The sequence below is a fragment of the Pristiophorus japonicus genome, chromosome 19 (assembly GCF_044704955.1).
Source record: "Pristiophorus japonicus isolate sPriJap1 chromosome 19, sPriJap1.hap1, whole genome shotgun sequence".
NCBI classification, from domain to species: Eukaryota; Metazoa; Chordata; class Chondrichthyes; family Pristiophoridae; genus Pristiophorus; species Pristiophorus japonicus.
This window is the reverse complement of record NC_091995.1, coordinates 1,785,265-1,812,480: the sequence shown is the minus strand read 5'-3', so window position 1 is coordinate 1,812,480 and position 27,216 is coordinate 1,785,265. Positions and strand designations below refer to the sequence as shown.

Here is a 27,216-nt window from a genome sequence, read left to right as displayed (position 1 = left end):
GAAGGGGTTGTCATATGAAGAAAGCTGGAGCAGGTTGGGCCTACACTCATTGGAGTTTAGAACACTGAGAGGTGATCTTATTGAAACATGTAACATTTCAAGGAGGCTTGACAGGTTAGATGCAGAGAGGATTCTAGAACTAGGGGGCAAAGTTTCAGAATAAGGGGTCGCCCATTTAAAACGGAAATGAGGAGGAATTTCTTCTCTCAGACGATCATGATTCTTTGGAATTCCCTACCCCAAAGAGCTATGGAGGCTGGATAATTGAACACATTTAAGTTGGAGATAGACAGATTTATGAAAGATAAGGGCATCAAGAGTTATGGGGAGGGGGCGGGGAAGTGGAGTTGAGCCCATGATCAGATCAGCCATTGACTTATTGAATGGCGGAGCAGGTTCGAGGGGCCGAATGGTCGACTCCTGCTCCTATTTCTTATGTTCTTAATTAATAAGTTCCTTTCCTGCAGTCAGGTACAGCTCCCTTAGTTCGTTACCTTACGGATAGTTTCACTCAAGCTACATATATTTTGTATTCCACTAAATGAAACATTTTAATTACAATATCTTCGTTGATTCAGTACCATTTTGACCCATCCACCCAAATGCATTCCCTAATCAGCTGTTATCAACTGATGAAAACTCTCTGAAATATATGAATCAGTATGCGCTGCCATGTCTAATAATTAGGTTTAGTGAGGTGAATAAACGGACCATTAATTTAAGGACAGCCGAGGCTCAATAGCCCAGTGGTACTTCAAATTCACTCATACCTCCCTGCTTAACGGGAAAAGGATACAAGTGAATATTACTACAATATAACTGGAAATAGATAGCAGTATAACATGAGCAGCTATCAGGACAGTTTGATTCACCCATGCCTTACAGGGAGGTATTAGTTAGATGGGGGCTGATGATTGATTACGATCTGGTTACATTGGGACTGTTTATTACACAGGAATTAGAGGAAACATTATGGAATCAGGCCCTTTATTGTTAATGACTTTAATCCCTACAGATTGTCAGCGAGGCTGAGTTGTCCCCAAACTGACTTGATCCAAGATTGAAGATGGGAAAGATTCTCTCAGTGAAAGTCTGGGTGAAAGTGTGGAGATGGGACATGTTGTCCACATTGTAAAATGACACCTGTCCGCCCTCATAGTCCAGGTACACCCGATCTTCCGGGGCTCCACACTCGGGGTGAGGGGGGTCTGTGAGGGGGAGGTGAAGGCACAATAGTTCCTTCTGGTTCCCCGACCCACAGCCCAGTATCCGGCCACAGGTCTCGAGTCAATTGCCTTTTTCCTATTCACAGACGCTTTGACCAGTCCCACACTCCACCCAGTGTTGTTCCCCAGCTTCACCTCCCAGTAGTGTCTCCCTGATGTGAATCCCTCCGATCCCAGGACACACAGCGCTGGGTCAAAGCTCTCCGGGGTGGGTGCGAGCAGTGGCCGTTGGAGGTGTATCACATTGCCCCTGGAATCAAACCTCACCGGGGTGTCAGGGAGCGGCTGCTGTTTGTCTCCGAGTCTCACACGGGTCCGGTCTGGAGACAGGACGAGCCGGGGATTTGCTGTTTTTGGATCCAGAGTCAGGGAGGCTGGAGCTGGGTGGGACAGCTAAAATAACACCATCAGTGGTTTAGGCCCAGAAATCCCGGTTTCTCCTTCCCGCGGGCGTTCCGACTGGATTCTGGAAAAAAAAGAAGCGCACCTTCCTGAAGCTGCTGCGCGAGTTCCCGGTCCTGAGGCCTCCCCTGACTGCGCTTTGCAGCACATGCACATCGGCACATGCGCAGGGTGGGAGCTGGAGTCACATGGCTCTGGGCAGCCAATCAGGTATAGTATATTCTCATTCCTAATAATGGGAACTCCATAAGTTGGAATTCCCATTTTTATGAATGAGAAACAGCCCCGAGAACACACACAACCAATAATAAAAGCTAGAAAAAAATGCACAACATATTTTTATTAATTTAAATTAAAGTTATTAATGTATTTAAAAAATATATATTTTCCCGATTTAAAAAAAAATGTTTTTAATTATGCTTTAAAATAAACTTACCATCGTGGGCAGGGTTTTTAACAATAACATATGTTTTCGTAACTTTATTTTAAAATGTTTATGTGTATTTTAAAACTCTTAGGCCTGTAAATGGAGGCTATGCACCTGCTTTTATCAGGCACAGTTTTGAGGTCATTTGCTGGGAAAGATATGGGTAAATCCCGCAATCTTGCCCTTGCAAATTGTCCTCGCTCCCGAGATGCGGAGAATCTGTCCAGACAAAAACCTGACCGATCGGAAAAGCCGGTTTTCAGCGCATGCGCATTGTGCGCTGAAAACCAGCTTTTCCGATGCCTTCCCGGGTCCATACACGCTCCGTACGGAACCGGGAAGGCCGGAATTTCTTACGGCATTCGACTAAAAAGGTAGGCGCGCACCTTTTCCCTTATTTTTAGTCGAACGCCCGCGGGAAGAGGAAACAGGGATTTCTGTCCCCGTTAGTTTGATTGATTCAAAGTCTGACTGTTTTTAAATCTCCCGCCCTGCTGTATCATTTGATGGTGGCTCATGGTGGGGGCAGCTCCGGGCTGGGACCCCCTCCGCACTGGGACTGGAGGGTCAGAGGGCAGTGGCTGCAGGAACAGGGGAACATGTTACAGACCTGTTACATTCTCTGTACTTATATACAGGATATAACACTCTATGATATCGTTTGGCTCCCGTTCACTTTCCCAGCCCAATGTGTCAAGCACCGATCCCGGGATATCTCTCCCTCCAACTGGAGGGGAAAACCGCCCCTTCATGGGCCCTAGTCGGCAATGATGGATAAAGAAAATAACGATTGTTTTTTAAAATAAACCCTGTTATCAATGTTTCGTAGATTAATTATAAAAGCATTATTAAATTCCTGGGATTTTTCAGTCAAACCTGATTTTGGGACATAGATAATTTAGGTTTAAAGTAACTTATTGAATGTGACTCAGTAATTTCCCATCACTTCACTCTGGATGATCCCTGACTGTTTCTGGTCTCTCCGATATTTGAACTTTGGGGCGCGAGATGTGATCACATCCATAATCGAGAATAATCGATTCGTATTGATCACCAGTCAAGCCAGGGACATTCTCACTCGGATTTCCCTCAGTTTGTTCGGTGTCAGTGACGTTTTCAGTCAGAACGTGAACATATTCCTGGGAATACTGAAACTCCTGCGGGTTCCACATGGACCTTCTCCGGAGACGGACAGAGCTCCGGGGACAACACAGCGAACAGCTGCAGCCAGGACCGGCACAACGGGAACTGCTGCTGTGAGTGAAGGGACAACAGTGTGGACAGAATGGGGAATAAACCTCTGGGACCCCGGGAACACTCAGAGGGTAATCCCGATTGGGGCAAATAGCTCGCAGTCTCCTTGGACTCATTTCACCTTCTGATACAACTAATGATGCTGAATATTAAACATGGATCAGAGGTTGCCTTCACACTGACAATATTGGGACCCATTTCAGTGTCTCAATAACGACAGAGGAGGGGACAAGCAACCACTTTTTGTTTCATTGTGGGTGCGTACATGTGTGTGTGGTTTGGGTTCTGGAGCACAACTTTCCTGCCCCTGTTAGACTTTGCCAATGCCTTTCATGGCCACTGGACATCCCAAAGCTCCTTCCAGCCAATGAAGTACTTTTTGGAGTGTAGTCGCTGTTGTAATGTGGGAAACGTGGCAGCCAATTTGCGCACAGCAAGCTCCCAGAAACAGCAATGTGATAATGACCAGATAATCTGTTTTTTGTTCTGTTGATTGAGGGATAAATATTGGCCCCAGGAGACCGGGTAGAACTCCCCTGCGAAATATTTCCATGGGATCCTTTACATTCACCTGAGAGGGCAAACGGGGCCTCAGTTTAACAGCACCTCCGACAGTCCAGCACTCCCTCAGCACTGCACTGGAGAGTCAGCCTAGATTTTTGTGCTCAAGTCCCTGGAGTAGGACTTAAATCCACGACCTTCTGACTCAGGCGAGAGTGTTAGCACTGAGCCACGACTGACAGTTACGCTGTGAGTTCATTCTTACAATGCAGTATGCGGAGACCCACTATAATTTTTCCCTAATTTTTCCCACACACATGTCCAGAAACTTCTCACCCTGTCTAAATATGACCAGCGCAGTGGTACCGCTTAGCATTCAGGATGCCGAGGATTGGGGGCCAGTATCGCTCCATCGAAGCTTGCAGCACCAAAGGAGGCCATTCTTCCCGTCATGTATATCCCTGCTCATTACCGAAACAATCCCATTGCCATGTGTTCCCCGTCACCCTGGCTCTCTCTCCCTCTTTCTCCGCTTCAATGTTTATCTAATTTCCTTGAAATGATGCAATGATCTCTGTCTCAACAACTCATTCTGGTGATGCATTCCATGCACCCTGCGTAAAACCGTTCCTCCCGACCTCTTTCCTCTCTCTGTTCGTGACAACGTTAAATTGATGACGCATCACTGACTGCTAAATGAAGGAATATAGTTGTTCACTCTTGGCGCTGTCAAAAACCCTTCATCATTTAAATACAATCTAGTAAATCACCCCTTAGGCTCCCTGCACCAAATGAAATAGTCCATTCTATCCTCCTGCTGATAGCTTTCCATCCCAGGCAGTATCCCGGTGAATCTCCAATGTCCGCTCGCTATGGCTGTAGTGGCTTGTCATAGAATGACACAGCACAGATGGAGCCCATTCAGCCCATCGTTCATGTACCGTGCCTTGTGTCTGTAATGAATCATCTAAAACTGAACAATGAATTCTAACTGTGTCCCAACCATTGCATTGTACATACCACGTTACTCTTTTATTCTGTATCCCTTTTAATTCAAAACAACACTTTTACTGGGATGTTGTGGTTTAACCGACTTGCGCTCTAACTTTCAACAATTATTATAGGATCCTCTGGGACTCTCTATCCATTTACCAACATTCAGACTCTTACCATTGGGCTTATGGACTCATTCAATGTTTTTGCTCCCAAACTGTATCAGGTCACACTTCTCCACATTTAATTACACCTCCCTCCTGTATGCTACTAGCCTCTCGGTGTACTTGAGAAGTTTTCTAGAGTCCGATTTGCTGTTTGCCAACCTCCATACATTGGTACCATCAGCAAATGTCGCGATTGTGCCCATGCATAAAACGTCTATATATGCCGGGAACAAAGATGACCCGGGCACTGACTCCTGGGGCCACCACAACCAACCTTACCGCTAGCGCAAGCAATACTTCCGAACCCCAGCTCGTTGCTTATTGTTGGCCAATCCATTTTATACCCACGCCGTGACAGTTCCTCATATTCATTGCACCTGAATTGATAAGCTGCCTCTGCGAAATGCGAAGATTTTGTGTTTTCGCTTCCTTCCCATTTGTCCAAATCCTGGAGCTGTATTCCATTATTTAGATGCATTCACACAATGGGAGCTTTACAGAGTCTGATATAGAAAACTCTTTACCTGGGATGATGCTGCTCCTCATTTCTTTCCACACTGTGTACTGTAAAGGGCCTTTGAATGTTCCCAGTGACAGTTCCCCACTGACCAATGAACGGAGAGCGTTATTCTTGCTGACATGGTTAACTTCATCCTAATATAAAACACAAACACAGATCTCAGTTCACAGTGAGCCTCTGGCATCAGAAAACTAGAATTGAGTGACGCAGTCAGCAAGTGTGAAATAGTTCCGGTGTGCCAGTGACAGGACCGGGTGACAGGTATGGATTAACACCGGAAAATGAACCTGGAAAAGTAAAATGACACTTTTTTTTTGGAGAAAGTAAACTTGGAAGCAGATCTGGTAGTCCTCCTGCTGATCACATTGCTTCCATTGGCAATGCATTAATTTATTGTGGTTTATTTTGATTGCAGTGTTACTGCAATGGATATTTCCGTGGCAAGTGTCTTGACTGCATCAAAATGTGCAACAAAGAGTTGGCAGAAACGCAGCGATCTGTGGATGAGAACAATCCAGCTAAAATATAAAATCTGAGTGTGTATTGGTGCATTATTGCACGGTACCAGGTATGAAGATGGCAATTACCAGACACTAACAGTGATGCTTCAACTTGTAGCAAAGTTAACTGATGTGAGACTGCCTCTAGTAGGTACTCTCATACTCTGGTTTTAGAAACATAGAAAATAGGTGCAGGAGTAGGCCATTCGGCCCTTCGAGCCTGCACCACCATTCAATCTGATCATGGCTGATCATACAGCCTCAGTGTAATTGCAGACCTGTGAGAAGCCACATTTAATCATATATTTCTCTAACTGGCGATCCTTTGTGGTTCTGCACACTTGGAGAGGAGACTCAGAAAAATGGGTACTTTTCAGAATGGCAGGCAGTGACTAGTGGGGTACCGCAAGGTTCTGTGCTGGGGCCCCAGATGTTTACACTGTACATTAATGATTTAGACGAGGGGATTAAATGTAGTATCTCCAAGTTTGCAGATGACACTAAGTTGGGTGGCAGTGTGAGCTGCGAGGAGGATGCTATGAGGCTGCAGAGTGACTTGGATAGGTTAGGTGAGTGGGCAAATGGATGGCAGATGAAGTATAATGTGGATAAATGTGAGGTTATCCACTTTGGTGGTAAAAACAGAGAGACAGACTATTATCTGAATGGTGACAGATTAGGAAAAGGGGAGGTGCAACGAGACCTGGATGTCATGGTACATCAGTCATTGAAGGTTGGCATGCAGGTACAGCAGGCGGTTAAGAAAGCAAATGGCATGTTGGCCTTCATAGCGAGGGGATTTGAGTACAGGGGCAGGGAGGTGTTACTACAGTTGTACAGGGCCTTGGTGAGGCCACACCTGGAATATTGTGTACAGTTTTGGTCTCCTAACTTGAGAAAGGACATTCTTGCTATTGAGGGAGTGTAGCGAAGGTTCACCAGACTGATTCCCAGGATGGCGGGACTGACATATCAAGAAAGACTGGATCAACTGGGCTTGTATTCACTGGAGTTCAGAAGAATGAGAGGGGACCTCATAGAAATCCTTTAAAATTCTGACGGGTTTAGACAAGTTAGATGCAGGAAGAATGTTCCCAATGTTGGGGAAGTCCAGAACCAGGGGTCACAGTCTAAGGATAAGGGGTAAGCCATTTGGGACCGAGATGAGGAGAAACTTCTTCACCCAAAGAGTGGTGAACCTGTGGAATTCTCTACCACAGAAAGTTGTTGAGGCCAATTCATTAAATATATTCAAAAAGGAGCTAGATGTAGTCCTTACTAATAGGGGGATCAAGGAGTATGGCGAGAAAGCAGGAAGGGGGTACTGAAGTTGCATGTTCAGCCATGAACTCATTGAATGGCGGTGCAGGCTCGAAGGGCCGAATGGCCTACTCCTGCACCTATTTTCTATGTTTCTATGTTTAGTCTTTGGGTGGGGTTACAGAGCGAGGGATAACGGGAGCAGTGTGACTATGTGACCATTTTGTTCCACAAAAAGTATTTGGGAAAATAAGAGTTATTTTTAATATTGTTTATTCTAACGAGTTTCACAAAAGACATTTAGGCAAAATGGTGTTTAATATGATGAACTGAAGTTGTCACCCCTGAGATTAACAGTAAGAAATACATGGTTAAAGGGCTGATGAAGTTTGATAAAGTGCCACAAAATAGTCTTCCTAACAAAGTTGAATCCCGTGGAATGAAAGGGACAGGGGCAGCGTGGATACAAATCTGGCTAAGTGGTCGGAAACAGAGAGCAGTGATGAACGGTTGTTTTACGGACTGGAGGAAGGTATACAGTGATGTTCCCCAGGGGTCGGTACTGGGATCACTGCTTTCCTTGGTATGTATAAATGACATGGACTTGGATGTACAGGGCACAAGTTACAAAAATTGAAGATGTCACAAAACTTGGGAGTAGAGTGAACAGTGAGGAGGATCGTAGAGCGAATGGTAAAAAGAAGGAGGAGGGGACATAAGGAGTTGAATCTTGATGGGGGTGCATGAACAGAGAGACCTGGAGGTATGTGCGCTTAAACTGTCGAAGGTGGGGCAGGTTGAGAAAACAGTTAAAAAAGCTTATGAGATCCTAGATTTCATAAATAGAGGTGTAGAGTACGAAGTGTGGGAATTATGATGAGCCTGTGTAAAACACAGCCTCAGTTCTGGGCACCACACTTTAGGAAGGATGAGAAGGTCTCAGAGAAGGTGCAGAGAAGATTTACGAGAATGATTCCAAGAATGAGGGACTTCAGTTACGTTGATACACTGGAGAAGCTGGACTTGTTCTCCTTTCAGCAGAGAAGGTTGAGAAGATTTGATAGAGGTGTTCAAAATCATGAGGGGTCTGGACAGAGTGGACAGGGAGAAACTGTTCCCATTGGCGGAAGGGTCGCGAACCAGAGGACACTGATTTAAGGTGATTGGCAGAACCAAAGGCAATTTGAGAAAAAATATTTTTTTACACAGTGAGTGTTTAGGATCTGGAATTCACTGCCTGAAAGGATGGTGGAGGCAGAGTCGATCGTGGCTTTCAAAAGGGAATTAGATAAGTAGGTGAAGGAAAGAATTGCTTGGCTGCGGGGGAAGGGTGGAGTGGGACTGGCTGAAGTGCCCTTGCTGAGAGCTGGCATGGGCTCGATGGGCCGAATGGCCTCCTTCTGTGCTGTAACCATTCTATGATTCTATGATTAATGGGGGCGCCTGGGGAGAGGTTTATGAAACAAGAAAGATGTCAAGGAGTCAAGTGTGTTGAAGGAAATTCTTTGCAAAGGTCGTATCTTCAGATGCTTCCCTTGGGAACACTGCGAAGCAGTGTGAGGATTCATGGCTGAATGACTGTCGGACAGGCACAGGCCGCAAGATGACCACTCCTTCCATGGCCGTAACTCACCTTATACCAGCCCACAGGGTGCTTAGGGCTCTGTGGCAGAAGGTTCCATGGGGTCTCAGAGCCCGCATGACAATAGGGCCACCCACCAGATCCGAATTACCAAAATAATTCAGAGCTGAATTTCCACTTGCTTTGACCGTCTACAGCTGGATTTAATCCCTGCGCCTTCTGACTGAGAGGTAGGAATGCTACCAGCAAACCACAGGCTTGCTCCCTCTCTAAGGTGGAAAAGTTAAACAACCTGAATGGAAGTTTTAACCCATTGATGCAAAGTACCAAGGCGTATGTTCTATTTTGTATCATTCCGTGAAGACAAATTGTACTGCTTCAGCCAAGTGCATCTGATCATAGTGCTTGCTCTGTATGGCCACCTTAGTCTAACGCAGTTTCAAGATTCGGATCAAGTTTCACCACATCTGGCATTTGCCCCGGTCCTATTTCACAAAACAAGGGAACATAAGAACATAAGAAATAAGAGCAGGAGGAAGCCATTCGGCCCATCGAGCCTGCTCCACCATGCAATAAGATCATGGCTGATCTGATCTTGGGCTCAGCTCTACCTCCCTGCTTGCTCCCCAGAATCCTTGACTTGCTTATCGTTCAAAGATCTGTCCATCTCCACCTTTAATATATTCAATGACCCAGCCTCCACACCTCTCTGGGGTACAGAATTACAAAGATTCACGACCCTCTGAGAGAAGAAATTCCTCCTCATCTCCATTTTAAATGGGAAACCCCTTATTCTGAATCTATGCCCCGTAGTTCTAGATTCCCCCATGAGGGGAAACATCCTCTCTGTATCTACCCTGTCGAGCCGTCTCAGAATCGTATACGTTTCAATAAGATCACCTCTCATTCTTCTAAACTCCAATGAATATAGGCCCAACCTGCTCAAACTTTCTTCAGAAGTCAACCCCTTTATCTCAGGAATCAACCTAGTAAATCTATTCTGAACTGCCTACAATGCAAGTATATCCCTCCTTAAATATGGAGACCAAAACTGTCCACAGTACTCTAAGTGTGGTCTCACCAATACCCTGTACAGTTGTAGCAGGACTTCTGTAAGTTTATATTTCACAGGAGGGCACAATAAAGCACATGGTATCCAGTTAGTATGTCAAGGAAGATGCATTGACACATCCTCTCTGTTACTCTATTTAAGAAATAGATACTGGACAGTGTCAAATCTGGCAGGTTAGGAGTGTAAGATCCACATACAGGAATGGCATATGCCACTCAACCCAACAAAGTATCGATTTAGACTCAAATTTGTAATGCAAAGCATGCAAACATAGTCTAGTTTAATGACATACATTCTGCCCTTATTTGGGATTTCACTTTCATTGCATATTATTTAGTTGAAAAGCACACCTTGAAGCAATTTGGGAAACAGAAAGATAGAGTTAGTTACAACACAGGATGTCTCTGCAGCATAAGCCAAGGAGCGGAGTGATGCAACATGCAGGTGCTGCAGCGCCTCCACTGTCCGAATGGTGCAATTACAGCATGACAGGTTAATATAAAGAAAGACTTGTATTTATATAGCGCCTTTCACGACCATCGGATGTCTCAAAGCTCTTTACAGCCAATGAAGTAGTTTGGAGTGTAGTCACTGTTGTAATGTGGGAAATGCGGCAGCCAATTTGCGCATAGCGAGCTACCAAAAACATCAATGTGGTAATGGCTAGATAATCCGGGGCTTTTTTGTTATGTTGATTGAGGGATAAATATTGGCCAGGACACCGGGGATAACTCCCCTGTTCTTCTTCAAAATAGTGCCACGGGACCTTTTACATCCACCTGAGAGAGCAGACGGAGGCCTCGGTTTAATGTCTCATCCAAAAAACAGCACCGTCGACAGTGCAGCACTCCCTCAGCACTGCCTCACCGACAGTGCAGCAGTCCCTCAGCACTGCCTCTCCGACAGTGCAGCACTCCCTCAGCACTGCCTCTCCGACAGTGCAGCAGTCCCTCAGCACTGCCTCTCCGACAGTGCAGCACTCCCTCAGCAGTGCCTCTCCGACAGTGCAGCAGTCCCTCAGCACTCCCTCTCCGACAGTGCAGCAGTCCCTCAGCACTGCCTCTCCGACAGTGCAGCAGTCCCTCAGCACTGCCTCTCCGACAGTGCAGCACTCCCTCAGCACTGCCTCTCCGACAGTGCAGCAGTCCCTCAAGCACTGCCTCTCCGACAGTGTAGCAGTCCCTCAAGCACTGCCTCTCCGACAGTGTAGCAGTCCCTCAGCACTGCCTCTCCGACAGTGCAGCAGTCCCTCAGCACTGCCTCTCCGACAGTGCAGCAGTCCCTCAAGCACTGCCTCTCCGACAGTGTAGCAGTCCCTCAGCACTGCCTCTCCGACAGTGCAGCAGTCCCTCAGCACTGCCTCTCCAACAGTGCAGCACTCCCTCAGCACTGCCTCTCCGACAGTGCAGCAGTCCCTCAGCACTGCCTCTCCGACAGTGTAGCAGTCCCTCAGCACTGCACTGGAGTGTCAGCCTAGCATTATGTGCTCAAGTTCCTGGAGTAGGACTTGAACCCACAACCTTCTAGTTCAGAGGCGAATGTGCTACCCACTGAACCACAGCTGACATACAGGCAGTTTCCATTATAAACATTGGCACAGGAACATCTCTTGAAAAAAATTGATAAAAAATGTAACAAGTAGCAGTGCATAGGGGAGCAGCAAATAACTGGACCAGGTTCGCAGAGGAAATTTATTCCCCTTTAAAGGTTATACATTTTGCCCATATTTTGAAATTGCCATTATTAATTCCCGTGTCCACACTTCCAATAGAAGCAGCATGGGCAATCTTGGCATGCTGCAGCACTCTCTGCCAATAATGTTGGCACTGCAGCGCCTCCATTGGTGGGAGGATTGAATTATAGGCTGAAAATTAACATCGGCTATTTCCAATGCACGTGTTGACACGGGAATTTACAATGGAAACAGTTGACAGAAAATGTCACCAAAATGTAACGCTTTCAGTACATTAGACAGTGAAAGATAGATAGGTGAAGACAAAGCTGCTGCTTCCGCGGCCTCTTTCCTGGTATTAAAGGTGCATCCAATCGCTTAGCACAGCTTTGCGCATGCGTGCGTTGTCCCCATACAAGGTGAGAGCAGCAACTGGACAGCTGTGGTTTGCCAGCTATAGACCACAACATCCCATTAACCTGAATCTGCCGACTCCTCTCAAATCTAGACGGCCTTGTTGGACCGTCGCAGAAGCCCCTCAGCGATCTCCCCTCAGCCTGGATGACCGATGGCGAAATTCTGGGAAAAACTGTGACATACGGATTAGATTTCTTATAGAGGACCCTACAGTACAACCTGAAGGATCAAACCATTCCCGCAAACAGTGGACAACCATTAAGGCAGAATTTTATCTGAATGGCGGCAGATTAGGAAAAGGGGAGGTGCAACGAGACCTGGGTGTCATGGTACATCAGTCATTGAAAGTTGGCATGCAGGTACAGCAGGCGGTGAAGAAGGCAAATGGTATGTTGGCCTTCATAGCTAGGGGATTTGAGTATAGGAGCAGGGAGGTCTTACTGCAGTTGTACAGGGCCTTGGTGAGGCCTCACCTGGAATATTGTGTTCAGTTTTGGTCTCCTAATCTGAGGAAGGACATTCTTGCTATTGAGGGAGTGCAGCGAAGGTTCACCAGACTGATTCCCGGGATGGCAGGACTGACATATGAGGAGAGACTGGATCAACTGGGCCTGTATTCACTGGAGCTTAGAAGAATGAGAGGGGATCTCATCGAAACATATCAAATTCTGACGGGATTGGACAGGTTAGATGCAGGAAGAATGTTCCCAATGTTGGGGAAGTCCAGAACCAGGGGTCACAGTCTAAGCATAAGGGGTAAGCCATTTAGAACTGAGATGAGGAGGAACTTCTTCACTCAGAGAGTTGTTAACCTGTGGAATTCTCTTCCTCAAAGAGTTGTTGATGCCAGTTTGTTAGATATATTCAAGAGGGAGTTGGATATGGCCCTTACAGCTAAAGGGATCAAGGGGTATGGAGAGAAAGCAGGAAAGGGATACCTGAGGTGAATGATCATCCATGATCTTACTGAATGGTGGTGCAGGCTCAAAGGGCCGAATGGCCTACTCCTCACCTATTTTTCTATGGTTCTATGTTTCTAATAACGTGGACCACTTCCCAACAACGGCAGACATTGACAACGAGATTCAACACTGCCTCCAGTGCGCCAGTGCAGCCTTCGGCCGCCTGAGGAAAAGAGTGTTCGAAGACCAGGCCCTCAAATCTGCCACCAAGCTCATGGTCTGCAGAGCTATAGTAATACCCTCCGTTCTGTATGGCTCAGAGACATGGACCATGTACAGTAGACACCTCAAGAGGCTTACCACCAACGAGATCTCCGCAAGATCCTGCAAATCCACTGGGAGGACAGATGCACCAACATTAGCGTCCTCGACCAGGCCAACATCCCCAGCATTGAAGCACTGACCACACTTGATCAGCTCCGCTGGGCAGGCCACATTGTCCACATGCCAGACATGAAATTCCCAAAGCAACGTACTCGGAACTCCTTCATGGCAAGTAAGCCAAAGGTGGGCAGCGGAAACGTTACAAGGACATCCTCACTGCCTTCCTGTTAAAGTACAACATCCCCATCGACACCTGGGAGTCCCCGGCCAAAGACCGCCCTAAATGGAGGAAGTGCATCCGGGAGGGCGCTGAGCACCTCGAGTCTCATCGGCGAGAGCATGCAGAAATCAAGCGCAGGCTGCGGAAAGAACATGCAGCAAACCAGACCCACCCTCCCTTTCCCTCAACGACTATCTGTCCCACCTGTGACAGGGACTGTAGTTCTTGTATTGAACTATTCAGCCACCTAAGAACTCACTTTAAGAGTGGACGCAAGTCTTCCTCGATTCCGAGGGACTGCCTATGATGATGATTAACCACATTAGAACCGTTCATGGTAGATGCCTCCACCTTCTCCATAGGTGGAAGATTGTAGCATCCCCATGATGTGACTGTGGAGCTCCTAATCAGACCCTGGAGCATATCAGTGAGCATTGCCCTCAGAGGGAATTCACAGGCAGCCTACAAAATATTCACGTTGTTACACCGGGAGCTTTGGCCTGGATATCTGACTTCGACATTGACATTCGATTTGCTTTGTTACTACCATACCAAAGAAGACGACTTCACTGGAAATAGTTCTACGATCGGTATGAGGGCAGAGCTCTGCTGCATTCTGCAGTGCGAGTCTCAAACTGTTCTGAGGCCCAGGTGAGAACGTAGGCTTTCTATACATGAAAGACACCGCAACAAGTTTATGAACTGTCCGAGAGATGTGAAAGGCTCCTGAACCGGCATTGACACCAGCCCAAGTGACACTCTGCAGGTGAGGCACCGAGAGAGGCGATTCTCCCAGGGGATCTCACACCGCTTGGATACGGTGCATTCAGGGTCAGATTAGGAGCCCTAAAGCACTCTGCCTCCAGGGAAAAGGTAGCACTGCACGCGTACTGAGAAGATCATAAGAACATAAGAAGTAGGAGCAGTAGACCATTCGGTCCCTTGAGCCTGCTCCGCCATTCAATAAGATTATGGCTGACCGGATCATTGACTCAGCTCCACTTCCCCGCCCGCTCCCCATAACCCTTTACTCCTTTATCGCTCAAAAATCTGTCTATCTCTGCCTTAAATATATTCAATGACCCAGCCTCCACAGCTCACTGGGGCAGAGAATTCCATAGATTCACAACCCTCAGAGAAGAAATTTCTCCTCATCCCAGTTTTAAATGGGCGGCCCCTTATTCTAAGACTATGTCCCCTAGTTTTAGTTTCCCCTATGAGTGGATATATCCTCTCTGCATCCACCTTGTCGAGCCCCCTCATTATCTTATAAGTTTCAGTAAGATCACCTCTCATTGTTCTGAACTTCAATGTGTATAGGCTCAACCTATCCTCATAAGTCAACCCCTCATCTCCTGAATCAACCGAGTGAACCTTCACTTAACAGCCTCCAAAGTACATCCTTCCTGAAATACGGAGACCAAAACTGGATGCAGTACTCTAGGTGTGGCCTCACCAATACCCTGTACTGTTGCAGCAGGACTTCTCTGCTTTTATACTCCATCCCCCTTGCAATACAGGTCAACATTCCATTTGCCATCCTGATTACTTGCTGTACCTCCATATTAACTTTGTGTGTTTCATGCATAAGGACCCCCAAGTGTCTCTGTACTGCAGCACTTGCCAATTTTTCTGCATTTAAATTATAATTTGCTTTTCTACTATTTCTGCCAAAGTGGATAGCCTCACATTTTCCCACATTATACTGCATCTGCCAAATTTTTGCCCACTCACTTAGCCTGTCTATATCCCTTCACAGATTTTGTGTGTCCTCCTCACAATTTGCTTTCCCACCCATCTTTGTATCATCAGCAAACTTGGCTACATTACTCGGTCCCTTCATCCAAGTCATTAATATAGATTGTAAATAGTTGTGGCTCCAGCACTGATCCCTGCGGCACCCCACTAGTCACTGTTTGCCAACCGGAAAATGACCCATTTATCCCTACTTCCTGTTTTCTGTTAGTGAGCCAATCCTCTATCCATGCTAATATATTAACCCCCAATCCCATGACCTTTTATCTTGTGCAGTAACCTTTTATGTGGCACCTTATCGAATGCCTTCTGGAAATCCAAATACAGCACATCACAAACCCACTACAGATTGTCAGATTCCCCTACAATGATGATATCCCAAAATATATATAAAACGTTACCTCGCAATGTGCGAACATTCAGTAAGAGAATGGTTTAATGATGGTTAACAAATCAATTATGTTTTACGATAATCTATACGGGACCAAAGCTATTTGAATTCTGTCTAACTGTATAGTTTTATTATAATAAAATAAGGTATTACCTTCAGAAATTTAACATTATCTTGTTTCTCCATCTGTCTCTGTAACTTCAATATTTCTTCCTCAGCACAATCTAACTCCTGTTGGATTCCCCTGAGGTTTTTCTCCATTGATTTTAGAATCTTCCCCTCTTCTTCCCTGAGGTTGCTGATCAAACGCTGCTCTTTCTCAGTGAGAATCTGGTGCATTTTAGCGAACTCGGATGTGATACGTGTCTGCAGACTGCTCGACTGTTCCTACCGAATGAAATGTGAAACATAATTAATGCACCGCGATAAAGGGAACAAAACTAACCGAGATCCCAGAAAATCAGCACAGGGAATCCATTATTAAAGAAGCAGTAGCAGGACAGTTGGAAAAGCAAAATTCGGTCAGGCAGAGTCAGCATGGATTTATGAAGGGGAAGTTATGTTTGAAAAATTTGCTGGAGTTCTTTGAGGATGTAATGAACAGGGTGGATAAAGGGGAACCAGTGGGTGTGGTGTATTTGGACTTCTAGAAGGCATTTGATAAGCTGCCACATAAAAGGTTATTGCACAAGATAAAAGTTCACAGGGTTGGGGGTAATATAGTATCATGGATAGAGGATTGGCTAACTAACAGAAAACAGAGAGTCGGGTTAAATGGTTAATTCTCGGGTTGGCAATCAGTAACTAGTGGGGTGCCGCAGGGATCAGTGCTGGGATCCCAATTATTTACAATCTATATAAACAATTTGGAAGAAGGGACCGAGTGTAACGTAGCCAAGTTTGCTGACAATACAAAGATGGGAGGAAAAGCAATGTGTGAGGAGGACACAAAAAATCTGCAAAAGGACATAGACAGGCTAAGTGAGTGGGCAAAAATTTGGCAGATGGGAGTATAATGTTGGAAAGTGTGAGGTCATCCACCGTGGCAGAAAAAATCAAAGAGCAAGTTATTATTTAAATGGAGAAAGATTGCAAAGTGCTGCAGTACAGCGGGACCTGGGGGTACTTGTGCATGAAACACAAAAGGATAGTATGCAGGTACAGCAAGTGATCAGGAAGGCCAATGGAATCTTGGCCTTTATTGGAAAGGGATGATGTATAAAAGCAGGGAAGTCTTGCTGCAGCTATATAAGGTATTGGTGAAGCCACACCTGGAATACTGCGTGCAATTTTGGTTTCCATATTTACGAAAGGACATACTTGCTTTGGAGGCAGTTCAGAGAAGGTTCACTCGGTTGATTCCGGGGATGAGGGGGTTGACTTATGAGGAAAGGTTGAGTAGGTTGGGCCTCTACTCATTGGAATTCAGAAGAATTAGAGGTGATCTTACTGAAACGTATAAAATTATGAGGGGGCTTGACAAGGTGGATGCAGAGAGGATGTTTCCATTGATGGGGGAGACCAGAACTAGGGGGCATGATCTGAGAATAAGGGGCCGCCCATTTAAAACTGCGATGAGGAGAAATTTCTTCTCTCAGAGGGTTGTAAATCTGTGGAATTCGCTGCCCCAGAGAGCTGTGGAAGCTGGGACATTGAATAAATTTAAGACAGAAATAGACAGTTTCTTAAACGATAAGGGGATAAGGGAGCGGGCAGGGAAGTGGAGCTGAGTCCATGATCGGATCAGCCATGATCGTATTAAATGGCGGAGCAGGCTCGAGGGGCCGTATGGCCTACTCCTGCTCCTATTTCTTATGTTCTTATGCTTACCCTAACTCCGGAAATCTGCTGTTCCTGTCGCCGTGCGGTGTCCTGAGCCGAATCCTTTCTCTTTGTAGCCGATTCCAGGGATGATTTCAGTTTATCCTGCAATTAGAAAGTAACAATGTAAAGTTTAATGCGAAACAGATTTTTTAAATGTTGCCAGAGATTGTACCCTCCCACTGTACCCTGTACATCTGCGCAGCCTCGTCTATCTCCATGAAGTTGTGGGACTTGTGACCCCGCTGGTCTTTAGCAACAAGACACCTCACACAGATCAGTTTCTTGTCAGTTTCACAGAACAGCGTCAGTTCTTCCTGATGTTCCTCACAGCGATGATTACTTTCCTTCTTTTCCGGATCCAGCTTCAGATTGCGAACTTTCTCCCCCAGATTCGCCAAGGCCCGATTAACCCTGAGGTTTATTTCCGGAAACTCCTCTCTACACCCCGGGCAGGAGTTTGTCTCCGTCTTTTCCCAGCACTGTGTGATACAGGAGCGGCAGAAGTTGTGCCCACACTCCAGTGTAACCGGATCTCTGAACAAATCCAGGCAAACCGGACAGATTAATTCATCGGCCAAACTCTCGGCTGCTGGCTGCGTGGATGCCATGTTCCCTCTCAGCACTTCCTGATTCAAACTCAGCTTAAGCTTGTCATCGGGTGGACCCAGCCTGTTACCGCAAAAAACGTGCCCGTTCTTGTCAGTACTAAATTGTTTACCAGTGCACAGGGGAGTGTTTAAAATCTCTCTTGGAACAGATAGATAGACAGACAGAGATTGATAGACAGACAGGGATTGATAGACAGACAGACGGAGGGACGGATCGGCAGGAATTTATCTCAAAGTTTACAATCGGTGCTTTGTGTCTGTGTTTCCAGTTGCTGCCTCTGGTGATAATGTTGTCTGTTCAGTTACAGCAGGCGCTCGGTACTGCCAGGGATTCCTGCAGCGGTTCCCAGTAATGTACAATGAAAGTAGTACTCCCTTAAAGCCAGGGACCCCGAGGGGTGGCACACACGCCCAGAGACAGGTATTTTCAGTTCAGCCCGATGCAAACAAAGGGACACAGGAACTGCAAACCGAAAAGGACTGAGGCCCACCAAGTTCCCCTTCTGCCATCTCGACTGTCGCATAATAGAACAATATTGGAGATGGTGACACATCATAGCATCCTGTCTGCGGACTGACAGCCTCAAGAATGATTCGGCCCCTGTCAACTGTACTGCTTTCCATATAAAAAGGAAATAGGGGTATTGGAGGAGGTGCAGAATGGATTTACAAGGATGGGAGGTTATAATTATCAGGAAAGATTAAACAGGCTGGGGCGTTTTTCTCCAGAAAGGGGAAAGCTGAGGGATGACCTGATAGAGGTCTTTAATATTACGAAAGGGTTTTGCAGGTCGATGTACGTAAGAACATAAGAACATAAGAAATAGGAGCAGGAGTCTGCCATACGGCCCCTCGAGCCTGCTCCACCATTTAATACGATCATGGCTGATCCGATCATGGACTCAGCTCCACTTCCCTGCCCGCTCCCCATAACCCCTTAATTCCGTATCGGTTAAGAAACTGTCTATTTCTGTCTTAAATTTATTCAATGTCCCGGCTTCCACAGCTCTCTGAGGCAGCGAATTCTACAGATTGACAACCCTCTGAGAGAAGCAATTCCTCCTCATCTCAGTTTTAAATGGGCGGCCCCTTATTCTCAGATCATGACCCCTAGTTCTAGTCTCCCCCATCAGTGGAAACATCCTCTCTGCATCCACCTTGTCAAGCCCCCTCATAATCTTATATGTTTCAATAAGATCACCTCTCATTGTTCTGAATTCCAATGAGTAGAGGCCCAACCTACTCAACCTTTCCTCATAAGTTAACCCCCTCATCCCCGGAATCAACCGAGTGAACCTTCTCTGAACTGCCTCCAAAACAAGTATATCCTTTTGTAAATATGGAAACCAAAACTGCACACAGTATCTCAAAATTTACAATAGATGTTTTTTGTGTCTGTGTTTCCCATTGCTGCCTCCTGGTGACGCTGTTGTCTGTTTAATTACAGCAGGCGCTCAGTACTGCCAGAGATGCCTGCAATGGTTCCCAAGCCTCACTAAGACCATGTATAACTGTAGCAAGACTTCTCTGCTTTTATACTCCATCCCCTTTGCAATAAAGGCCAACATTCCATTGGCCTTCCTGATCACTTGCTGTACCTGCATACTAACCTTTTGTGTTTCATGCACAAGTACCCCCAGGTCCCGCTGTACTGCAGCACTTCGCAATCTTTCTCCATTTAAATAATAACTTGCTCTTTGATTTTTTTCTGCCACAGTGCATGACCTAACACTTTCCAACATTATATTCAATCGCCAAATTTTTGCCCACTCACTTAGCCTGTCTGTGTCCTTTTGCAGATTTTGTGTGTCCTCACACATTGTTTTTCCTCCCATCTTTGTATCGTCAGCAAACTTAGCCATGTTACACTCAGTCCCTTCCTCCAATTCGTTAATATAGATTGTAAATAGTTGGGGTCCCAGCACTGATCCCTGCGGCATCCCAGCAGTTACTGATTGCCAACCCGAGAATGAACCATTTATCCCGACTCTCTGTTTTCTGTTAGTTAGCCAATCCTCTATCCATGCTAATATATTACCCCCAACCCCTGAACTTTCATCTTGTGCAGTAACCTTTTATGTGGCACCTTGTCAAATGCCTTTTGAAAGTCCAAATACACCACATCCTCTGGTTCCCCTTTATCCACCCTGTTCGTTACATCCTCAAAGAATTCCAGCAAATTTGTCAAACATCACTTCCCCTTCATAAATCCATGCTGACTCTGCCTGACTGAATTATGTTTTTCCAAATGTCCTGCTACTGCTTCTTTAATAATGGACACCAACATTTTCCCAACCACAGATGTTAGGCTAACTGGTCAATAGTTTCCTGCTTTTTGTCTGCCTCCTTTTTTAAATAGGGGCATTACATTTGCAGTTTTCCAATCTGCTGGGACCGCCCCCCCTCTCCCCCCCACCCGCCCCCCCCCCACCCAGACTCCAGGGAATTTTGGTAAATTACAACCAATGCATCCACTGTCCCTGCCGCTACTTCTCTTAAGATCCAAGGATGCAAGCCATCAGGTCCAGGGGATTTATCTGCCTTTAGTCCCATCATCTTACTGAGTATCACCCCCTTGTCTATCCACTGTTGGGATATTGTTAGTGTCCTCCACTGTAAAGACTAATACAAAATATTTGTTCAGAGTTTCTGCCATCTCCATGTTCCCCATTATTAATTCCACGGTCTTGTCCTCTAAGGGAGCAATATTTACATTAGCTACCCTTTTCCTTTGTATATATCTATAGAAACTCTCACTATCTGTTTTTATATTTCATGCTAGTTTACTTTCATAGTCTATCTTCCCTTTCTCAATCATTTTTTTAGTCATTCTTTGCTGGCTTTTAATAGCTTCCCAATCTTCTGTCTCCCACTAGTTTTGGTCACTTTGTATGCCCTGGTTTTTAATTTGATACCGTCCTTTATTTCTTTAGTTAGCCACGGATGAGTATCTTTTCTCTTACACCCTTTCCTCCTCACTGGAATATATTTTTTGCGAGTTGTGAAATATCTCCTTAAATGTACACCACTGTTCATCAACCGTCCTACACTTTATAATCTATTTTCCCAGCCCACTTTAGCCAACTCTGCCCTCATACCTTCATAGTCTCCTTTATTTAAGCTTAGTACGCTGGTTTGAGATCCAACTTTCTCAGCCACCATCTGGATTTGAAACTCAATCATGCTATGATCACTCATTCCAAGGGGATTCTTTACTAGGAGATTGTTTATTAATCCTGTCTCATTACACAGGACCAGATCGAAGATAGCCTGTCTCTTGGTTGGTTCCGTTACATACTGCTCAAGGAACCCATCCCTTATGCAGTCCATGAACTCTTCCTCAAGGCTACCCTGAGCAATTTGATTTATCCAATCAATATGGAAGTTAAAATCACCCTTGATTATTGCTGTTCCCTTTTTACAAGCCCCCACTATTTCCTGGTTTATACTCCGACCAACAGAATTGCTACTGTTAGGGGGCCTATAGACTACGCCCACCAGTGACATTTTCCCCTTATTGTTCCTTATCTCCACCAAAATGTTTCAACATCCTGATCATTTGAGCCAATATTATTTTTCTTACTATTGCAGTGATTCCATCCTTTATCAGTAGAGCTACCCCACCTCCTTTTCCTTTCTGTCTGTCCTTCCAGATTGTCAATACCCCTGAATATTTAATTCCCAGTCCTGGTCACCTTGCAGCCACGTCTATGTAATGGCTATCAGATCATACCCATTTGCCTTTATTTGTGCCATCAACTCATTTATTTTGTTACGAATACTACGTGCATTTAGACAAAGTGCCATTTGATTTGTTTTTTTACCCTTTTTTCCTGCTTAATTCCTCTCTCATCCAAGCTCACTTTCTTTATTTTTGCTTTCTAATTCCAGCTTTACTCCCCTCCCGACTGAATCTATTTTCAGGTTCCCATCCACCTGCCAAGCTAGTTTAAACCCTCCCCAACAGCACTAGCAAACCGCCCCCCCCTCCCGCCGTGGGAATATTGGTCCCGGCTCAGGTTGTGAGTTTTATTTATTTTTCTCTGTTTCAATATTCCCAGTGGCAGATTCCGGCTGTCGAAACTACTTCCGTTGGTTGGAATTAACATGACCAGTGGGCACAGTCTAAAAATTAGAGCCAGACCTTTCAGGAGTGAAATAAGGAAACACTTCGACACACACAGGGTGGTAGACGTTTGGAACTCTCTCCGCAAATGGCAATTGATGCTGGGTCAATTGTTAATTTTAAATCCGAGATTGGTAGCTTCCTGTTAAGCAAAGTTCTTAAGGGATATGAAGCAAAGTTGGGTATATGGAGTTTGGTCACAGATCAGCCATGATCTCATTGAATGATGGAGTAGACTCAAGGGGCTGAATATCCTCCATGTTTTCCTTCCTCGGTATAAACCACTCGACCCTTTGGAACAGGCCTAGTGTGTGATGTTCCCCAATGAGCAATGAGGCGACAGCCCACTCACAGCTCATTCATCAAGTGACCACTCCATCTATTTCCAATGGATTCACAGATACTTTTATATTCATTCTCGGCATATGGGAGCCATGAGTATAGGTTGCCCAATTCTAAAATAAAAGCTTAAGGAACATCATAAAGTTAGTTGCTGGTTGGGTAATATTCAAAGAGGAATTCCAGACTATGTTCCCTGGAAAGGACTCGAATCCAAACCAGGAAGGATGGGGCTATACGTTGGCACATATTTTGTTTCTTTACCTTGTCCCAACATTAGCGTTCTTGTCCAGGCTAACATCCCCAGCATTGGAGCAGTGACCACACTCGATCAGCTCCGCTGGGCGGGCCACATTGTTCGCATGCCTGACACAAGACTCCCAAAGCAAGTGCTCTACTCGGAACTCCTTCACAGCAAGCGAACCCCAGGTGGGCAGGGGAAACGTTTCAAGGACACCCTCCAAGCCTCCTTGATAAAATGCAACATCCCCACCGACACCTGGGAGCCCCTGGCCCAAGACCGCCCTAAGTGGAGGAAGTGCATCCGGGAGGGCGCTGAGCACCTCGAGTCTCATCGCCGAGAGCGTGCAGAAACCAAGCGCAGGCAGCGGAAGGAGCGTGCGGCAAACCAGACTCCCCGCCCTTTCCCTCAATGAATATCTGTCCCACCCTTGACAGGGACTGTGGTTCTCGTATTGGACTGTTTAGTCACCTAAGAACTCATTTTTAGAGTGGAAGCAAGTCTTCCTCGATTCCGAGGGACTACCTACAATGATGATGATGTCCATTGCCATCACCTTTTGCTTTTCACCATCATCCCTTTTGTCATTTAATCTCTCTTTCCTTCCACCCTATCAGACCTTCCCTTTTGTTCTTTCCTCCCCGTTTCTTGCCCCTACATTTGCTTAAAACCTGTTACATCTCTAACTTCATACGTTTCTGACAAAATGTCATCGACCTGAAACGTTAACTCTGTTTCTTTACTCGTACAAATGGAGTTCCCATTATGATCATTGAGAATACTGCATCGTGGTTGGCGGTCCAGGCCCACGTGATTCCAACACAGACGTCCAAACGTGGAAGACAGATCCCCGTTCGCTGTGCAGCAAATGAAGAACTCAGACCGGAATTGTACGTTTGTTCGGGACGAACAGGTAGTTTCGTAGATTTATTTTGGGTCAGATGCGTTGGTACGAATGAAGCCTCTGACCGCAATTTTCCCCCCATTATGTTGTGTTCCTTGTCTTAGGGGAGGGTTCTCATTGATAGTAATGGGAGCTCGTACAAACGGAGTTCCCAAAGTGATTGGTGGTCCAGGCCCACATGATCCCAGCATTTCCGTACATATGTGGAACTCATCTTCCATACGCTGCACAGCAAATGGAGGTCTCTGACCACAATTGTAGGTTCCTCCGTGACCACCAGGTACATAAGAACATAAGAAATAGGAGCAGGAGCAGGCCACCTGGCCCCTCGAGCCTGCTCCGCCATTTAGTAAGATCATGGCAGATCTGATCATGGACTCAGTTTCGATATGATCACCTCTCATTCTTCTGAATTCCAATGAGTAGAGGCCCAACCTACAACATGCTGCGGTGCAGAGGGACCTGGGGGTCCTTGTGCATGAATCCCAAAAAGTTAGTTTGCAGGTGCAGCAGGTAATCAGGAAGGCGAATGGAATGTTGGCCTTCATTGCGAGAGGGATGGAGTACAAAAGCAGGAAAGTCCTGCTGCAACTGTACAGGATATTGGTGAGGCCGCACCTGGAGTACTGCGTGCAGTTTTGGTCACCTTACTTAAGGAAGGATATACTAGCTTTGGAGGGGTACAGAGACAATTCACTTGGCTGATTCTGGAGATGAGGGGGTTACCTTATGATGATAGATTGAGTAGACTGGGTCTTTACTCGTTGGAGTTCAGAAGGATGAGGGGTGATCTTATAGAAACATTTAAAATAATGAAAGGGATAGACAAGATAGAGGCAGAGAGGTTGTTTCCACTGGTCGGGGAGACTAGAACTAGGAGGCACAACCTCAAAATACGGGGGAGCCAATTTAAAACCGAGTTGAGAAGGAATTTCTTCTCCCAGAGGGTTGTGAATCTGTGGAATTCTCTGCCCAAGGAAGCAGTTGAGGCTAGCTCATTGAATGTATTCAAATCACAGAAAGATAGATTTTTACCCAATAAGGGAATTAAGGGTTACGGGGAGCGGGCGGGTAAGTGGAGCTGAGTCCACGGCCAGATCAGCCATGATCTTGTTGAATGGCGGAGCAGGCTCGAGGGGCTAGATGGCCTACTCCTGTTCCTAATTCTTATGTTCTTATGTTCTTATGTTCAACCTATCTTCAAAAGTCAACTCCGGAATCAACCAAGTGAAACTTCTCTGAACAACCTCCAATGCAAGTATATCCTTCCTTAAATAAGAAGTCCAAAACTGTACGCAGTGCTCCAGGTGTGGCCTCACCATTACCCTGTACAGTTGTAGCAGGACTTCCCTGCTTTTATACTCCATCCCCCTTGCAATAAAGGCCAACATTCTATTTGCCTTCCTGATCACTTGCTGTAGGCACTTTTGTAGATTTTTTCTGGTCAGCGGCGTTTGTCCGAAGGATGCCTCTGTCCGTAGTTCCAAGTTCCCTGCAGGATCTCCAGCCATTCGGGACTTCTTTTCAAACAGAGTTCAGCTGCAGATACTGTTGACAGAAGTTGTTACTGCACTCCACTGCGAACTGATCCTTAATCAATTCAGGACAAATCGGACACGTTCATTTCTCGTTCCCACGCGCCACCAGTTATCTGGAAGCCATTTTCACCCCACTGTCATTCCCGCTTAAACGTCCAAGCTTTGCCCACGTGTGCCTGTGCGAGTCTCGGGGACTGGGGGAGCGAGAGAATGTCTGCCTTGTGTTGCTTTTATGTGCAGGTACTATTCATTTTCAAGTTGAAAGGGATTTAGTTGTCCATCGGCTCTGGTGATTAAAAGCTCGTGCTTGGGGACACAAAATGTCTGCATCTGGTCGTGCCTTTGTTAATTCTAGACTTGACGACACCAAAGCTCTCCTGGCCGCCTCTCACCTTCCACCCTCCATAAACTTGAGCTCCTCTAATCCTCTGTAGTCCGTGCCCAAACTCACATCCGCTCCAGATCACCCATCAACCACCATGCTCACTGACGTACACTGGCTCCGTTTTAAAACTCTCTTCCATGTGTTGAACTCCTGTCTAGGCCACACCTCCTCCCTATCACCGTAACCTCCTACAGCCCCTACACCCCTCCCTATCTCTGTAACCTCCTCCAGCCCCTACACCCCTCCCTATCTCTGTAACCTCCTCCAGCCCTACACCCCTCCCTATCTCTGTAACCTCCTACAGCCCCTACACCCCTCCCTGTCTCTGTAACCCCCTCCAGCCCCACACCCCTCCCTATCTCTGTAACCTCCTCCAGCCCCTACACCCCTCCCTATCTCTGTAACCCCCTCCAGCCCTACACCCCTCCCTATCTGTAACCCCCTCCAGCCCCTACACCCCTCCCTATCTCTGTAACCTCCTCCAGCCCTACACCCCTCCCTATCTCTGTAACCCCCTCCAGCCTGTCGCCCCTCCCTATCACTGTAACCCCCTCCAGCCCCTACACCCCTCCCTATCTCTGTAACCTCCTCCAGCCCCTACACCCCTCCCTACCTCTGTAACCTCCTCCAGCCCTACACCCCTCCCTATCTCTGTAACCTCCTCCAGCCCCTACACCCCTCCCGATCTCTGTAACCTCCTCCAGCCTGTCGCCCCTCCCTATCTCTGTAACCTCCTCCAGCCCTACACCCCTCCCTATCTCTGTAACCCCCTCCAGCCCCTACACCCCTCCCTATCTCTGTAACCCCCTCCAGCCACTACACCCCTCCCTATCTCTGTAACCTCCTCCAGCCCTACACCCCTCCCTATCTCTGTAACCTTCTCCAGTCCCTACACACCTCCCTATCTCTGTAACCTCCTCTAGCCCCTACACCCCTCTCTATCTCTGTAACCTCCTCCAGCCCCTACACCCCTCTCTATCTCTGTAACCTCCTCCAGCCCCTACACCCCTCCCTATCTCTGTAACCTCCGCCAGCCCCTACACCCCTCCCTATCTCTGCAACCTCCTCTAGCCCCTACACCCCTCCCTATCTCTGTAACATCCTCCAGCCCCTACACCCCTCCCTAGCTCTGTAACCTCCTCCAGCCCCTACAACCCTTCACATCTCTGTAACCCCCTCCAGCCCTACAGCCCTCTCTATCTCTGTAACCTCCTCCAGCCCGCCAACCCTCTGAGACCTCTGCACTCCTTTAATTCTAGCCTCCGGAGCATCGCTGATTATAATCGCTCTACCATTGGTGGCCCTGGCTTCAGCCGGGCCCTAAGCTCTGGCCCTCCCTGCCTAAAGCTCTCCGCCTCTCCACTACCCCCTCATCCTTTCTTCTTCTCCTTCTTTGGCAGTCCCCCGGAGTCGAGGATGACTTGCTTCCACCACTAAAATGAGTTCGAAGGTGGCCGAGGAGACCAATGCAGGCCAGGTCCCGAACTTCATTTTAGAGGGTGGAAGATGCCTGTGCGTGAATTCTTTTCACGTGGGGTGGCCGTTGCACACCAGCCACCACACGGGCTTGATGGAGCAAGGTTTTGGTTCATTGGCAAGGGGATCC

At 46.6% G+C, this 27,216-nt stretch overlaps 1 protein-coding gene across 1 annotated transcript in view; it reads right to left on the bottom strand.

Annotated features, from left to right (window-relative positions):
- Nucleotides 1-18,368, bottom strand: part of LOC139229610 (nuclear factor 7, brain-like) — a 29,341-nt gene extending 10,973 nt beyond the window's left edge. Inside the window, exons 1-4 of the mRNA XM_070861119.1 lie at nt 17,655-18,368; nt 17,476-17,571; nt 15,799-16,032; nt 5,495-5,624 (exon numbers count right to left, since the gene is read on the bottom strand). Of these exons, the coding sequence (XP_070717220.1) occupies nt 5,495-5,624; nt 15,799-16,032; nt 17,476-17,571; nt 17,655-18,077 (883 nt within the window). The 5' untranslated portion in view covers nt 18,078-18,368. The remainder of the gene's footprint in view (nt 1-5,494; nt 5,625-15,798; nt 16,033-17,475; nt 17,572-17,654) is intronic.
- Between the last annotated feature and the right edge of the window lie 8,848 nt (nt 18,369-27,216).